Below are 17,280 nucleotides of genomic sequence, written 5' to 3' on the forward strand. Positions count from 1 at the left end.
TGTCCACAAGCCCAGGGCACCGAGGAAGGCCGGCACCACCAGAGGCTGGGAGAGCCGGGACAGACGGTCCCCCAGACCCTCAGACCCAGAAGGACCAGCTTTGCCACACCTTGACCTCCGATGTTGGCCTCCAGAACCAGGAGAGAATGGATTTCTGCCGTGTGAGCCCCGCCACAGTGTGTGCGCTCTGACAGCGGCCCCGGCTGGTCCTGGGGGAGGCGGACGCGCCCGAAGAGGCCGGGACTCCCTGCGCTGATGGTCACCGCCTCGCCGCGTGCAGCCCTCCCCCCACCCCCGTGCGGATGGAGGGCCTCCTCTTGCGGCTCCCGAGGGTCCAGTGCCCAGCAGACCAGGCCTTCGTGGCTCCCTGGGTCTCCCTCCTGGTGTCACTCAGAAGCTGCTGGGATGGCGGCGGCCGGGCCGCCCACCCAGTTCCTCCAGCTCCCCGGGACCCCCGGCCGGCCCCACCCTCTCGAGGCCCACGGGGCCAGTATGTCGCTTCCCGAGCCATGGAGCCCCACGGTGAGCGTGTGTGCACACGGCAGAGAACAGCAGGGATGGACACAGAAACGGCAGCTTCCGAAGAGGCCTGAATCCCAGCCACAAGCATCTATCGGCTCAGAGGAGCGAGCTCGGCACCTCCATCAGCACCTCGCTGTTCCGAGCTTTCATCCTCACGGAGCCCTGGTCGTGGCGGGTGGATGTGAGATCGCGCCCGCCTCGCGTGTGGACACGGCAGGGCTGCCCCCAGGCCCCCAGCCTCTGACCAGCCTGGGGAGCATCTCGGCACTGGGAGGAATCTGGTTTCACAGACATGAGAGCCTGGGGCTCTCAGGAATTCCGTGTTTTCCCCAATGTTGACCGTTTTCATCATCAAAATAGTTCAGTTGTTTACTCGGGTCCTTTCTTCCTCCACTTTCCTCCTCACTTTGTGCTGCGCTCAGCCCTCGATGGGAAAGAAAACTTTGGAGTACGTGAAATATGATGGGCGAAATGCCACCCTCCACCCCATCACCCCCTCCCATCAGCAATCCGACTGGAGAAATCACAGCAGGACCCCCTCCAGGGGCTCCTCTGGCTTCAGAGAAACTGCTGGAAATGAAGGGGCCCCGAGAGAAAGTGGACAGAGTCGCTGACGCGTCAGCACGACCTCTGCTCACGGCAGGGCCTGGCTCCAGTGACACCGACCCCACACCGCCGCTGGCGCTCCAACAGCCTGGGTCCCAGGGTGCATTCCCAGGGACCAGCGACCCCACAGCGATGGACCCAAAGCCATTTCTATCTCGTCAGGAGATGCTGTGTGTGTGTGCGCGCGCGTGCGCACGTGTATGTACGGTGGCGGCATTTTTTGCTAATTAACATTTTTATGCTGAAATCTCTAATTTTCACATTGTTCTAGAGTCTACTTTGTGTGGAAAATGTGAAATAATTCTGAGCTCCCACCCTGTTTTTAAAAGTCGCTCACATTTGACTAATTTCAAAACCTGGGGCCAGGTCAGCTGCAACTGTCGCCCGTCCCCACCAGGTGGCGCCACCATGATGAGCTGCTTACTCGGGCCACAAACGTGGATGCCGGTAGTGGGGCTGGTCCCAGCCGGGCCAGGGGGCATCTGGCCACATCTCCTTCGGGTCGGCACCCACGGCTGCGGCCACTCTGCTGTTGACACGCGTTGGAAGGTTCCGGTCGCCTCCGGGGCACACGGCCCTCGTTCCCTCCCTGCCGCCCATTCCCCTTAATTAAGCAGCACGTGGGGCGACACTGTCCCTTTCACTAGGATGCACCCGGGAAGGCGCAGGCACAACGGAGAAGTCCCAAGTGCCAGCGGGGCTGGGGCAAAAGGGATGGCGCTGAGTCCGATGCTGAGCAGACCCAAGTCCAAGCCCTCCTGACGAAGGCAGGAGGCTGGGGAGACTGTGCCTCTCTGGGAACCAGAAGTGACGGGCAGGCAGGGCCCTGTGCAAGCCGAGGGGTAAGACCAAGGGGCTGGGTCTGCCCAGCTCTGGCCCCCAGGGAGAGTGATGGGGGAGAGGGCTGGCAGCTCACAGCACCAGCGCGGGCCAGTTCCCAGCAGGACAGCAGCCCTCTGCTCAAACAGGACACCACCCAATGCAACCTCCTCCAGGAAGCCTTCCTGGAACCAGCCCAGCTACGTGACTCCCCATCTTCCCACTCCCCTCCCCTGGGCCTGGGTCCTGCCGCTTTCCAGACTGGCTTGGGGGGTCTGCAGGGTTTGACGGGGGGAGAGGGGGAACCCACAGGAGACGATCAGTCTAGGTTGGGGGCGGCTCTAGGGACTGGGCTGCCTGGGCAGAGGCCAGGTGCTGGCACTCGCTGGACTAGACGGAGCTTGGTCTCATGTGGGAGGTGGAGGGGCGGGTTCTGATGGCTGGGTGCCCATCCCTGGAGATGGGGAGGGTCAGCCACCCAAACCGCAAGGACCAAGAGTAGGGAATGAGACTCTGGGTAGAATGTTCAGGCCGAGCGAGCGGCTGCTAGAAGGGAAACGAAGCGCCTGCTTCCCCTGGGGCTGCTGAGCTGACGCTAGCCTGCAGCTCCTGACACTCTGGGGGGCCCACCTGCCCGAGAGCAAAGTCAGCACAGAACAAGTCGAGCTGAGAGACGGGGACGAGTCCTCGTGCCGTCATCCGGGCACCTAGACCCAGCTGTGCCTGAAGCCATCCTCGGTTCACAGAGCTGAAAACTCCAGAGGCCCCTGTCTTCTTAAACCACTTGCAATTAGTGAGGATTCCTTCCATCAAAAGTGACTGGATTCCAGCAGGTGGTGACTTAAAGAGAAGCCAGACGGTCACAGAGTCAGTACCAGGAAGCTAAGGTGTCGGCTGAGCCAGTGCCCTACACACAGATCTCTGGACCCCAGCGCCCCGTGCTGCTCACACTCTGTTGCTTGGACGCCCCCTTCCCACCCCCCACGGAAACTGAGGAGGGGCGGTGGGTCATGTCAGAGGCTGTGCCTCGTGTCTGTGGGTCTGGAAGGAGGAGAAGGCCCCACTCTCACCTGCCTCGCCGTGATAAATGACAAACACCCACTTAAGGAAGCAGAGGGCCGGGCCATACGGGCTCCCTGCCCCCTGTCACGGGCGATCCCCCTCCTGACCCCAAGACTCCAGCCAACAAGCTTGCTCCAACAAACACCATTCATTTGCTTTTTTTTTTTTGCGGTACGCGGGCCTCTCACTGTTGTGGCCTCTCCCGTTGCGGAGCACAGGCTCCGGACGCGCAGGCTCAGCGGCCATGGCTCACGGGCCCAGCCGCTCTGCGGCATGTGGGATCTTCCTGGACCGGGGCACGAACCCGTGTCCCCTGCATTGGCAGACGGACTCTCAACCCCTGCGCCACCAGGGAAGCCCCATTTGCTTTTAATTGTGCCATAAGTAATTGTTTAGGGGGCTGAAGATCTCCTTTTTAAATTTTCTATGTATTAATATTTAACCTTAACGAAGTACAGAATCGTTTGTGCAATAACGTGGGAGCCATGGAAGGAGGAATCAGCCACTGACACGTCACCAGGGTCCCCGGGCTGCTGCCGGCGTCACGCCTCCACATGCACCGCAGGCCCCCGGGTGCTGCGGCCAGAAGGGCTGCCGGGGAGCAATGCAGCCAGGGCAGCTCCGGGTTCAGGCCAGAGCCCAGGCCAGGGCCCTGGGCCGTGTGTGATGTGTGGAAGGGGACATTCGGGGGAGACCGGCTCCTCTCCTCCTGCCTTCAGAGGGTCCAGGCATGCAGGTCTCCACATCCTCGCAGACCCCTCGTCCATCCAGGCTGCCCTTACACCTGCTGGAGGCCCTGACGCAGACAGCTGCGGCCACGTCCATCCAGAACTCGCCCACGTGAGACACAGGACATGGAGATGGGGGGAGGGGGCAGAGCCAGGTGGGCCTCAAGTCCCCCAGGTGAGAGTGCAGCACCCCCGCCCAGGACCCTGCACCCTCCCAGCCGGGGTTTCAAGCCCAGGGCGCCCCTGATCCCGCTCTGTAGCCAGAGAGAGGCCAGTACAAGCTCGGGCTCTGCCCCTGAGGGCCGTGTGACCCGGGCCACGCCGACCCTGCTGTAGAGCAGGAGGAAAGAGGTCGCTGGCGCCTGGCAAGGAGCACAGTGTCGGCAGAACCTGCCCCTCCGCTGTTCAATAAACATCAAAGCCCCAGAAGCCCTGGGTTCCAGGTAACGGGGAGAAGAAGACCCCTGAGAACCCAAAGTCAATCCAGAGATGAGAAATACAGCCGACGCAAAGAGACAGGATGGACACGGGGAGAAGAAGACCCCTGAGAACCCAAGGTCAATCCAGAGATGAAAAATACAGCCGACGCACAGAAACGGAATGGACAGAAGTAACAGATGAGACTTTGCAAGAAAAAAGAGTCAATTTGAAGACACAGCAATATTAATACCCAAAAGGAAGCCCGCAGAAGAAAAAAATATCAAAAAAAAAAAAGAGCAGAATGTCAGCGGCATGGGGGCAATATTAGGGTGGGTGGGGGAGGGACAGAAAAGTGGACCCTAAGGTGTGATGGGCAATTTTCCAAACCTGTTGGAAATCCAGAGATTGAAGAAGCTTGCCGAACCCCAAGCCGAATAAGCGTAAGAAACCACCACAAGCCTGACAAAACCGTCAAACACCAGTGAGGAAGGAAACTCTCAAGCCATCAAAGAAAACAGACAAGTGACATAGAGCGGACAGGCGTCTGAGTTAGAGCAGGATTCCCGGGGAACCACACAGGTTAGAAGACTCAGAGGTGACGTACTGCAAGTGCTGACAGAAGAAGGAAATCGATCCAGCTAACCGCTCCGTCCAGTGAAAACATCCTCGCGACGAAGTTCCTCTAAACCGACGCACAAAAGGTCAGCCCCAGGGCACGCACAGGACACAGTAAAGTTCTTCAGGCAGAAGGAGGGTGACATCGGATGGGTCTACACAAAAGAAAGGGGGCCAGATGTGGGAAAGACGTGGATCAATAGAAAAACTGTTACAATCATTTTTGATTTTTCAAAGGTAATGGACGGTTGAAGGCAAAAATATTAATCACGCGCTGTGGGGATTATAACATCTGTAGATGGGTAAAATGTATGACAGGCGTAGCACAAAGGCTGAGGGTGGTAAATGTGTACAGTCGTGCATACATGACGGGCACACGGCTGGTTAAAGACCGCGGGGCCGTTTGGAGACTTGCGTTCTACACCTGCCGGGTGTGAAGGATCAACCCCTGAGGATGTGAAACGCGGAGGAGAATCTCAGAAGCCAACAGTAAAGGTAGAAAGGGAATCACCTGAGAACTCAATCCAAAGTGACGCAGGAAAAGAGGGGAAGAAGAAACAAGAAGAGACGGGACAGACAGCCAGCAAAACTTGTAGGAGAGGCGGATTTTCAAAAGCGAAAAGCATTGAAGAGAAAAAGACGTAAATAAACACAGAGACCCCGAAAGCGCCTCAGTACATGGAAAACAGACCATTCAACACCGTCGAGACAAACTGCCCTGGGCTTCATCAGGTGAAGCCCTGCCCGCAGAGGACCCCGGGGGACACCCGCCAAACTCCACAGATGATGGGGCTCACGGGCCAGAGCTGGATGGACACACGGACAGACAGACTTTCCTCAGCACCGCCGACCAGCAACGGCCCACGTCCAGGCATCCACACGGGGTCTAATGCGAATATGGCAGCCAGGACACAGCCCGCGGCCACGAGTCACCCACGCAGCTGTGGGCAGGGAGCTCAGACCGACGGAGACGCAGGACTGCGTGTCTGGAGGGGAGGCGTCCGATGCCAGGACAGCGCCCAGGGCACACACGCCCCAGGACCGTCATGACCACTAGCCCAGCGTCGGGTCCCCGCACCTGGACACGCACCACGCGTCAGGGCTCAGAAGTGGTGCGTCCAGGCTGAGGGGCAAGGAGAGGGGGACCCCCAGGGTGGGAGACCGACCTCCACAGTCTCTCCAGGCGACCTCTCGGCCTCACTACCCCACTTTGCGGAAGGGGAAATGGCTGGCCTCCCACTCAGGAGGCCCGTGGAAGAGCAGGGCCTGCTGGACGGCCAGCTCCACACGGCGGTCATCCCAGCGGGGCTGACCTGCCGGAGTGCGCGGGGCGGGTGGCGCACATGGGACCCTCCCCAGACTCGCCTAAGCCCACAGCGCCCGAGAGGCAGGTGCCACAGCTGGGCCTCGGTTTACCCATTTTACAGGTGAGGACAGAGTTGGGGGTCCAGGGTGGGCTGCCAGCAGCCTGGCTCCGGGACCTGGGCCCTGAGCACCGTCCATCTGTGCCTGACGCTGACTCCAGCCCCTCCCTGGGGCTGGACCCACCTCCCTTCCGGCACCAGGCAGGCATCGCACAAACGCCCGCCCCCAGCCCGCTCCACTGCCCTCCCAGCTCAGTGATGCCCAGACCTGCTGCTGGTGTCCGCAGCACCCCCTCCAGAGCTCACCCTGACCCGAGGCTGCTGCCTCCAGAGCAGGACGGTGGGGCTGGGGGTCAGAGGTGGGGACAGCAGGCACCCGTCCCCCCCTTCTGGGCCACTGTGCAGAGCCCAGCACTGGCCGCCCTCCTGGCTACACCCCCATTACTCCAGAGGGTCCAGGGCCTGAGGTCTGGCCCAAGGGCACCCAGGGCCACACTCGGACACCAGCATCCTGCTGCCCCCAAGCCTCCCCCGGACTCGGCCACGCAAACCCAGGGCCTTGCTGCCCCCTGGAGGCCAGGAGGCAGATGGCCCCTAGGGGGCGGCCCTCCTCCGCCCTCCCCAAGTCAGAGGAGCTGGGTGGGGGCAGGGGTCTTGGCCTGGGCACCCAAGCTGTCCCCTAGCCGGCACCACGAGACCTCCCCTGGGCAGCCCCCCTGCCCACGCAGAGCCCGCCACTCACACCCACACCTATTAAGTGCTCAGCAGGGGCTCAGGGCCCCTCGGGGGACCTCAGGGAGGCCTGGGCGGGTGGGCGAGGCCCAGCACAGCTAAGCTGGCGGACAGGGGCGCGGGGAGGGACACGGGCCTGCGGGAGGCCTCTGCATTTCGTTGATTTCCCATCAGGGGTCCTGGCCTGTGACTTTCTTCTCTCCCGTCCTCGTCTGGCTTTGGTACCAGAGCAATGCTGGCCTCGTAAAGTGAGTTTGGAAGTGTTCCTTCCTCTTCAAGTTTTTGTAAGATTTTGAGAAGTCGTGTTAATTCCTCTTTAAATGTTTGGTAAAATTCACCTGAGAAACCATGGGCCTGGGCTCTTCCGTGTCGGGAGGGTTTTAATTACTGATTCAATCTCCTTACTGGTGACTGGTTTGCTCAGAGTTTCTGTTTGTTCATAATTCAGTGCCGGCAGGTTGTGTGTCTCTGGGAACTTACCCATTTCTTCAGATTTGTGCAACACACGGTGTCTTGTCCACAGCAGCCCCTCCCGGTCCTCCGTGCTCCTGTGGCGCCAGCTAGAAAGCACGCAGATGTTCATAGCAACTTCACTCACAAGTGCCAACCGCTAACAGAAGAAACAGACGATATTTGTAAGTATGTGGACATGGTTAACAGTGCACTCAATACATCTGATCACATTAATTTGTTTAATATTTATTTATTTTGGCCGTGCCGCGTCTTAGTTGAGGCACGCGGGATCTTCATTGTGGCACGCGGGATTTTTTAGTTGCGGCATATGGGATCTAGTTCCCCAACCAGGGACCGAACCCAGGCCCCCTGCATTGGGAGCGCGGAGTCTTAACCACTGTGCCACCAGGGAAACCCCAAGCAAATTAATTTGTAAAGAACACCACACTCCCCAAAAAAGTTCACAAAAATTGAGCAGATAAGTCACAGAGGCTTGGGGTGAGGGAGAAACAGGTGGGGAACAGGAGATTTTTAGGGCCATGAAACTATTCTGTATGGTGGACACATGTCATTATACCTTTGTAAAAACCTGTAGAGTACAACACAAAGGGTGAACCATAACGTAGACTATGGATTTTAGGTAATAATGATGTATCTGTTGGTTCATCAGTTGTAACAAACGTAGCAACCAGTGCAAGATGTTAATAATAAGGGACACTGAGGGTGGGGTGGGGGAAGGGGTGTGTGGGAACTGTGTACTTTCCCATCCATTCTTCTGTAAACTTTAAAACTACTCTTTAGGGACTTCCCTGGGGGTCCAGTGGGTAAGACTCTGAGCTCCCAATGCAGGGGGCCCGGGTTCGATCCCTGGTCGGGGAACTAGATCCCACATGCATGCCGCAACTAAGAGTCCACATGCCACAACTAAGACCCGGCGCAGCCTAAATAAATAAATAAATCTACTCTTTTAAAAAAAGTGTATAAAAATCCTTGATTGACCATACGCTGAGTCTAAACCAAGTTTGAACAAAGAAAATAAGTAACCGTGTTAATGTCTTTGGGGAACAAATTTTTCAGATGAATCTTAACGTGCCCAGTAGAAGGGCTTTATGGGTGGTGTCAGTTTTCCCTCGCCATCTGTCAATTTTTGTCTGATATATTCAATAGCACAGTAAAAGACTTTATCACGGCTCTTTCAGCATCTATCAGACAAATACACACACACACACAAAGAATTTGAACCACACAGTATGCTTGATTGAATATATATATATAAAATTTCAGCTATGCCCAATAAAATTCCCATCCCCTGTTATATATGAGCCATGTTCACTGACCACGATGAGATAAGATTAGAAATCAACAAGAAAGCAAAATCAGAAAGCATTCGTACATCTGGACAGCTCACCCGAGATTTACTTACAAAACGTAGACTAGCTTTCCTGTGAGAAAATCTTCTAACAGACGCTGCTTCAGAGGAATTCAAAGGCTCCGGGTCTGAACCTGGAGAAGCAGGCAGTGTTCATGAGCCTGGACTGAATGTCACGAGGCTTTTGGCCAAGCTTGTCGCTCCTAATAAACCATGGTGGAGGCGTATCTTGTCCAGCTGGGGGAGGGCGTCAGGAGGGCTTCCGGGAAGAGAGGTGCGTTCAGCCCTGGGGAATGGGCAGGGGTGTTCCAGGTGGGCAGATGGCCAAAGTCAAAGTACAGAAACCAGAAACATCCCACATCACTGGCGCCAGCGTAGCCCACCTGGCTGGTGCCGGGGGCAACACGGGACGTGGCTCACGCGTGGGGATGGGCAGGACCCGGAATGCCCCAGGGAGCAGGGCTCTATCCTGCTGGTGGCTGGGAGCTACCAGGCATCTTAAGTGGAAGGAGATCAGGTCAGCCAGGAATCTATGTACTGATGGAGAAAAGGGGGCAGAGAACACGCAAGGAAGGTCAGAGCTGAAGCCACCTGCGTCAGAACCCCGGGGGCCCCCTGCTTCCTCCCTGAGTTTTCGCGCGGACTCAGTAGCTCTCTTTTTATTACTCCAGGTCAACGCTGTGCCACTAACCAAGGCGTCTGTTTGGGGAGGTAAATTCAGGCTGACGCGTTCTGGGCATCCCCCCTGCACGCCCGGCAGGGCCACCTCTGAGGCGATCTGAAGATCCAGTTGGTGGGATGTGATCTGAGAGTCTTGAGCAACTCCCGGGAGACGGTCAGTACCAGGAGACTGTCTCCTCTATACCCCACCCAGAGGCCACAAGCCCGCAGCTCATATGGCGTTAAAACCTCCTCTCCTGCAATGTGGATGGACCTGGAAACATGCTCAGTGAGAGAAGCCAGTCACAAAAGGCCACATAGCGTATGAGTCCATTTACACGAAACGTCCAGAGCAGGCAAATCCATAGAGACAGAAAGCACACTGCTGGTTGCCATGGGCTTCATTTGCAAAGGGAGGAACGGGAGTGACAGGTAATGGATACGAGTCTTTTGGGGATGACGAACGTGCCCTGGAATAGACTGTCATGATGGACACTGTGAATGACACTGTGAATAAACTAAAAACCTTGAATCTTAAACTTGAAGTGGGGGGAAATGTATAGTACGCAAATTATATCTCAGTAAAGCTGGGTTTTTTTAAAAAATTTCTTTTCATCACCCTGGACTAACCTGGCACGGTGTCCGCTAGTGGGGTGGGGGGAATAAGGGAGGGGGGAGGGAGGGCTTTGTAAACTGTCAAGTCCTGTCAAAATGCAGGAGGTGGTGGTTTTGTGGGGTTTCTAAAAACAACTTGAACAAAAACAGGTTCTTGTAAGTGGATTGGGGGCCATCTTTACCTTCCCCCCAGGGGGACATGGAGACTGCAGACGGTCAGAGGCCAGAGCTGCCAACCAGAGGTTCTGAGGCGCAGCTCGGGGGACTTAAAGGACAATTACCAAGTGCTACCCAGAGGCACTTGGTGAGAGGTACACGGAGACACAAGCCCCTAAAATGAGCCTCGGGACTGGCGCTCCATCACCAGAGACCCATGGAAACAATGGGGGCAGGGGCGGAGTCTCAGCTGAGACGCAGGACCAAGGCTGCCCCAAAGGAGCCTCCGTTGAGCCTCTTCCCTGCCTGGCGAGGCCCGAGGCTGTCTTGGCTGCCCCAACCTGCTGCCCTCGGGCTCCCCCCGGAGACCTCCCCCCGGAGGAACGTCCACACCAAACGGCAAAGAGCCGTGACCGCGTTTAGCCTTCTGCGCTTAGGAAATAGCGCAGAAAAAAAATCACAACCGAAAAGCAAGTGTGGGGCTGCAAAACAAAACCAATAAAAACACGAAGAGGTTTGAAATCAATATTCCTTGGGTGTCTTCCAGCCCAGGAACAGCCACGGGGCTTCTCAACGTGAAAGCAAGCTGCGTGTCAGTGACGATGGCAATGAAACTGCTGAAACATCAGAAATTACATAAGGAATGAGGAACACCCTCCGAACAGGTGGCGGGAAGTTGAGCGGGGCTCTCATGCCCAGGTGCGGAAAGCGGCATCTTCCACCCAAGGCTGGCGGGGCCCCCAAAGAGGCCAGTGCGTCTGCGTCCGGCAGCCATGCTTGGGGCCTGTCTTTTGCCTGATTCTGGTGAAGCGCTGGCCTCTGGAGCCCCCGCCTCCGAATTCAGGGAGGGCGGCTTCTCGCTGTGCCCCGCTCTCCCCGTTGTGGACAGGAGGTGAGGCTTGTGTGGACAGGGTCCGGGAGGGCCTGAGAACGAGTATTAACCAGCAGGGCCAGCGGGTGGAGCGCAATCTCCCAGGTGGCCAGCAGGGGGCAGCGTCTGACCAAAAACCATGCCTCTCCCGGCGCTTTCAAGATTTGCGGCCGAGCATCGCCCGGATTGGGCCCTCCGGGGAGGCTGCTTGAGGGTCTGGGACCCCAGAGGAAGGCCCGCGCCCCCCACCCCGCCTCCAGCCCTTCTCTGAGCTGCTGAAGTTCAGAAACTGGCCCAGAGCCCTCGCTTCCCGGACTGGAGTGTAGACATCCCAAAGGCCAGGCTGGACCCCAGACTGACACTGTCAGACCCCTCTGGCCCAGGCCCAACGTCGGATTTAATTTAATCTCCCAGCGATGCTGACCTGCAGCCACAGCAGGGGCTCTACTCCAGCCCCTCTTCTGAAAGCCAATATCCTGGGTGCCTGTGGCTTCAATTACTGAATGCTCTGACGACGTTTCCATGTCCCCGTGAGGGCCTGCCAGACACCCCTTGGGTGGTTCAAACGCCCTCACACTCAATCTGTCCACAGCACACCCGCCCCCTCAACCCTCCCGCCCTCCAGCCCTGAGTCCCAGAGGTAGGAGGTCATTGGCCCCCATCAGGCCACACCGCTCGTGTCGGCCGCGGGGGTAACAGTGGAGCTGGCCCACCTCTCTCCACGTCCCCTGTCACCTCTGGCAGCTCTGCCAGGCCTGGAGGGACAGCCAGGAGGAAGTGCCCCAAACCCCCTGACCACAGCGGGAGCAGTGATCTGCAGAAAACGCTTCCTTGAGCTCCTACAGTGGCGGCCTCAGCCCTCCCAGCAAAGACCGAACTCCCCACCAGACTGGCCGCCCCTTGGTCTCTGGGCCCCACCCTGGCCCCCTGCTGCCCCCTCCAATGTGCCACGCCCCTTCCAACAGCCTGTAAGCCCCCTGCCCCCCAGGGTGCTCCCCCACCCCAGGTGCTTGGCCTGACACCCACTCACCCTTCAGACCATGGCCCAAACACCATGGCGGCCTGTCCATGCTGAGCTGTCCCCACCGCCCTGCCCGTGCCTGACCTCAGCCCAGGAGGCAGTGCAGGGGCTCCTTGGAGAGCCCCCCCAGACCCTTCTTGTCCCTGAGCCCACCTTCAGCCCCAGACGGGACAGGCCCCCCTCCCCTCATCCATCCGCAGGGCCCAGAGCACAGCGACTCTGGTGTTTCCCGCGACTGATGACCCACGTGTTTGTGCCTGTCTCCTCCCACCCAGCATGGAAGCCCTTGAGAGCCAGGATCCCCATCACTGCTGGATTTCCAGAACCTTCCAGAGCGCACACAGCTCTCAGCCATTCGCTGCACAAGAGCACCTGCACCTGCTCACGTTCCCCGAGCACTCGACAACACCGAGATCATCTCTGTTACTCCTCTCCCTGGGAAACCTGGAGAACAGAGAGGTTAAGCTACTCTGTCAAGGTCACACAGCAGGGCCTGGTGAGTGGTTCCCAGGCAGTACTGAGCTGGAGGCCAGGGGGACACCATCTCTTGACTGAGTGGGAAGCAACCACCACCCGCCAACTCCACAAGACCTCCAGGCACCTTCCCACCTGGAGAAAGTCTGGGGTCCTTCATCTCTCATTGGAAAGATTGAAAAGGTGAGCCCCGCGGCTGGCAGGATTCCCCCAGATGGGGCTCAATCCGCGAGGAGGAGGCACCTCTGGAAACTCCGCCGAAGCCCTGCAGCCAGTGTGCGCTCCCTGCACTTAGAATGTGGAGAAAGGTCAGGTGGCGCTGCGCTGGCCGTGCACAAAACCGGGACCCAGGTTTGAAAAAGGAACCAGGCTGCTCTCAGCTTCCTACCCTCCCGGGGTTTTTCAACCTGTATTAGAAACTCCATCATTACCCCACCCCTCCCAAACCTTCCGACAGGTCTGGCCTGAATCCTTGCCCCCAACCTCCCAGCCACGGGGACTCTCCTGGCTGGCAGCCCCAGCTCGGCCAGCGCGTCACCCTGAGGCGAGCTGCGCCCAAGGACCAGCCCCCACACCCTCCCCGGCCCAGGCTGGCGGGGAAATTGCGGAACCGGGCATCGTGCATCCCGGGGCCCCGCAGGTGCTCAGGCGACACCCCTGGTCTGACGTCCCCCTGGGGGCACCACAGCCGTCCCTGGAGGGGTTTCTTGGATGAGACTCAGGCCAGGACAGAGGACCCGCCCCCGCCCCAGCCTCTCGCCGGCGCAGCCCCCATCTGCTTTCTCCAGCAGAGCTGCCATGCTCCCCAACTTCATGGTGGAGCCCTCGCCCCCGCCCCCAAATAGAAAACTGAGAAAATTCCTCCTCTATGGTAGGGCAAACCACGGAAAAAACCTTTCACTGGAAATAGCAGAGAATTGAAACAAGGTTTTGCCTGAACAAGAGGTTTCTGTCCTTAAGTCTCCGATCCCCGCCTCAAATCACTAAGACTTCAGGGAGCGTGGAAACATCTCCAGGACGCACTTGTCCCCGGAAACGGCGCGGCGGGGGCTGGACACCCACGAGAGGGCCAGCTGTGGGGAAGGCCCAGCCCAGCCGGGCCTCGGGGCGTTCGGAGCGCGCCCTTTTCCCCGCGGGTTACCCAGCTGTGAGGCCGCTCCTGGAGGGCGCCCACCGAGCGCCCCGGGCGTGCGCTCCGCACCTCCTCCGGCCTCGGCGGGTCAGGCGTCCGCGGTGGGCTGCGCGCTCCCTGCTCCGATACCTGCCTGCGCGGCGCCGGAGGTGGCTCCTGCAAATGGTACCGAAGACGAGGACAAGGCGGCCTGAGGCGGGTGCCCACGAGCGACGGGGGCGCACAGTGACGGCAACCCCCGGGGGTGGCAGGAGGCAGAAGCTCGAGACGCCGGGAAGCAGGAACAGCTCTCCCGGGTCCCGCGGCTTCCACAGCCGTCTCCAACCAGACCTCCAGCTCCTTCCATCCCGGCGGCGCCCCACCCCTGACCATCGGTCTGCGCCGCCGGTGGAGCTGGGCTCCGGGAAGAGGCGGTCACCAAGTTCCCTCTGATTGGACGGCCGCGAAGTCCCAGAGGGCGCCTCCGCACCTTAAAGCAGGAACGGGCGAGGAGAAGGTAGAGCCCTCCGCAGCCCAGCCCTGCGCGCGGCAGCGAGAGGTGGGGAGGAGGGGGTCGGGGGGAGAGGACAGAGACGAGAGAGGGGGAGGCGACCAGGAGGCGGGGCTGGGGCGGGACCCAGAGGCCCCGGCGCGGGGAGGCCCCGGGACCGACCGACCGACCGACTGCCGGACGGAAGCGCCAGCCGGGAGCGGTACCCAGGCTGCGGCAGCGGCCAACGCGCGCGCGGACCCCGGGGCGGCTCGGGCCGGGCCGCATGAGCGCCTGCCTGCCCGGCGAGCCCTCGGGCCCCGGAGGCGCCGCCATGGCCGAGCTCAAGTCGCTGTCGGGGGACGCGTACCTGGCGCTGAGCCACGGCTACGCGGCGGCGGCTGTGGGCCTCGCCTACGGGGCGGCCCGGGGGCCCGAGGCGGCCCGCGGCTACGGCGCGCCGGGCCCGGGCGGCGACCTCCCCGTGGCGTCCGCTCCCCGAGCTCCGGCCGCGGCGGCCGAGAGCAGCGGCGAGCAGAGCGGCGACGAGGATGACGCCTTCGAGCAGCGGCGGCGACGGCGCGGGCCCGGGGGCGCGGCGGACGGGCGGCGGCGGCCCCGGGAGCAGCGCTCGCTGCGGCTGAGCATCAATGCGCGGGAGCGGCGGCGCATGCACGACCTCAACGACGCGCTGGACGGGCTGCGCGCCGTCATCCCCTACGCGCACAGCCCGTCGGTGCGCAAGCTCTCCAAGATTGCCACGCTGCTGCTCGCCAAGAACTACATCCTCATGCAGGCACAGGCCCTGGATGAGATGCGGCGCCTCGTGGCCTACCTCAACCAGGGCCAGGGCTTGGCCGCTCCGGTGGCCGCCGCGCCCCTGACGCCCTTTGGCCAGGCTGCCGTGTACCCCTTCTCCGCCGGCGCCGCGCTGCCCTGCCCAGACAAGTGCGCCGCCTTCTCCGGGACGCCCTCGGCGCTTTGCAAACACTGTAACGGGAAGCCGTAAGGGCCCCGGGCCGCCCCTTCCTTCCGAACGCGTCCTTCATTTTACCTTGACCCCATGACTGTGTCACCCTGCCCCCACCGGACCCCGCCCACGGGGAGAAGGCGGCCAGGCCTCGCTTCCAGCCCTTGCGTGCTGAACATTTGGGCCCGCGGGAAGCGCAAAGCCCATCCGGGCGCGGGATTGAACCGGACAGCGGGGCGCTGGAATCCATGCCCTGGAGCCCGCAGCGCCCAACGGGCACCCTCCCGACGCCCCAGCCCTCGACCCTGGGGACGGGACGGGGGTGACCAAACGTGCTTTTCCGGGCGCCGCCGCTCAGCCTCAAAAAGAAAACCAGGATGGTCGCGACCCCCGGGCAGGTGGTCCTCCCCTGAGCCACCCGGGGGTTGGCGGAGCGCGGGACACAGCGTAGCCCACCTTGGCGGGTCGTGGCCCTCGCTTTGGAGCGCGTCTTTGGCCCCCGTCGGCCGCTCTCGCCAAACCTCCGGGCCGCGCTCCGGGTGGGCGTGTCCCCGAGGACGCACCGCGCCCGGCACCTTCCCCCTCTGCCTGCTCCAGGACCCCCGCGCCGAAGCAGCGGAGCTGCGGATGAGCCCCGCCCCGGCCCCGGCTCCGCAGTTGTCGTTTTCAAAGAAGCCGGGCCGCAGCCGCAAGAAGACCCTGGCCAGGAGCTTTGCGGCTCCCAAGTCTGTTGTGTTTGTTTTCTTGCTTGCCTAGGGGTGAGCGGACGCTAACGCCGGCTGCAGAATTCGTTCCCTAAACAGCCCCTGGGCTCCCCAGCCACCAATGCCCCCGCCGGATCGTCCACACCCTGGCGCGGCCCGTGTGGAGCTGGATGGAGACCTCGGCGCGCCCTCTGCTTAAAGGCGGCTGCATGGAGGAGGAGTCCTGGGGTGTCAGGGAAGGGCCTGGTCTAGCCCTGGCGACCGGCCAAGCCCCCAGCCCACCAACCCCGCACATTTCCGGGAGAGGAGACAGGGCCACGGTGAGTACCCTGGTGGGGGCCGCGCCCTGGCCGGTGCGAACCGCAACGGGGTCTCTTTTAAAGTCGGTGTGAGGACGGGGTCTGTGTTTTTTAAAGTCGGTGCTCAACTCAGAACTCTGCCACCAGCCGGGGTCCCCCTCGCCCCCCCGGCCCGCCCCCCCCCCCCAGCACAGCCGGCGGCCGCCCTGGGGGACCGAGCTGTCCGCGCCGGTTTGCGCCGGAGCGGCTCTGCTACGATATCCGGCTTTATTAACCCAATTTCTTCGGCTGTCGCTAATGCTATGCTAATAGGGAGAGAGGACCAAGGCCCTGCAAAGCAGCCTGTCTACAGCAGTTAACTTTAATTAATACATTTCAAAAGACCCTTTTGTATTTGCAAAATGAAGTGTGTGATTAAGTCTTATTCATAAAGACATATGCTTAATACTGGTTTTTGCTAATTTCCGTATTTATTTCTTATTGTCTTTTTTTCCCATAACGGACTAGTTTATCAGTTTTGCACATTCAAAAAGATGAGTGTTGGAAACTGTTTCAAATTTCTTTTAGATAACTGCATACCCAAGTGTCACCAACTTCTAGGGTCATTTCAAAGTGACCCTAAATCAACTTTATAAATTACTTATAATCTGAAACAGAGTTGCTTATTCTGGTTAAAGTACATCATTTATATTCAGAATAAAGTATTTGATTTCAACTAATTTTTTGAATAATATATTAAATTTTAATATCAATTTAAATCGTGTTCATTTGTGACTGAACTCATAATTTCAGTGTTCAGGGAGTTGTGTCAGTTTGGGCCACATGCTTCTAAATCACAGAGTCAAAAAAGTCTCTAAGACACAGACAGCTTATCTGTAAGCAGCCGCTCGGCAAATGTATGAAATAAGAAGAAAACGGTGAAGGAAAAAAATCTCTCTGCCTCCTCTAGGTGAAAAATAAGAATTTTAAAAAAGCCATTTAAGTAATCAGAAGTTCTTCCAATAACTTCGTTTAAGTAAAAGTTAAATTAAATTTAAACTTTCCTTTTTTTTCTTTGCAAAGCTGTTTCTCAACTGTTCTCCAAAAATGTCAGCGTGCGGCTCCCTGGGGTTGTGCGGAGTTTTTCAAAGTGAAGTTTGCTGGGTTTCTTGACAGCAGCTGCTAATCAAGCAACCTGGAGCATCAAAATAAATGGCGTCCGGCCTCTCCCAAGTCTGCA

At 59.2% G+C, this 17,280-nt stretch overlaps 1 protein-coding gene across 1 annotated transcript; it reads left to right on the top strand.

Moving 5' to 3' along the window:
• The first annotated feature begins 14,290 nt into the window (after positions 1–14,290).
• On the top strand, positions 14,291–15,097 carry BHLHE23 (basic helix-loop-helix family member e23). Its single transcript, XM_027086622.1, has one exon. The coding sequence runs from the start codon at positions 14,375–14,377 to the stop codon at positions 15,095–15,097; it is 723 nt and encodes a 240-aa protein (XP_026942423.1). The 5' UTR covers positions 14,291–14,374.
• The last annotated feature ends 2,183 nt before the right edge of the window (positions 15,098–17,280 follow it).

Source organism: Aethalodelphis obliquidens, unplaced genomic scaffold, assembly GCF_003676395.1.
Source record: "Aethalodelphis obliquidens isolate GAN/ISIS:26980383/991018 unplaced genomic scaffold, ASM367639v1 scaffold57, whole genome shotgun sequence".
Taxonomy (NCBI): domain Eukaryota; kingdom Metazoa; phylum Chordata; class Mammalia; order Artiodactyla; family Delphinidae; genus Aethalodelphis; species Aethalodelphis obliquidens.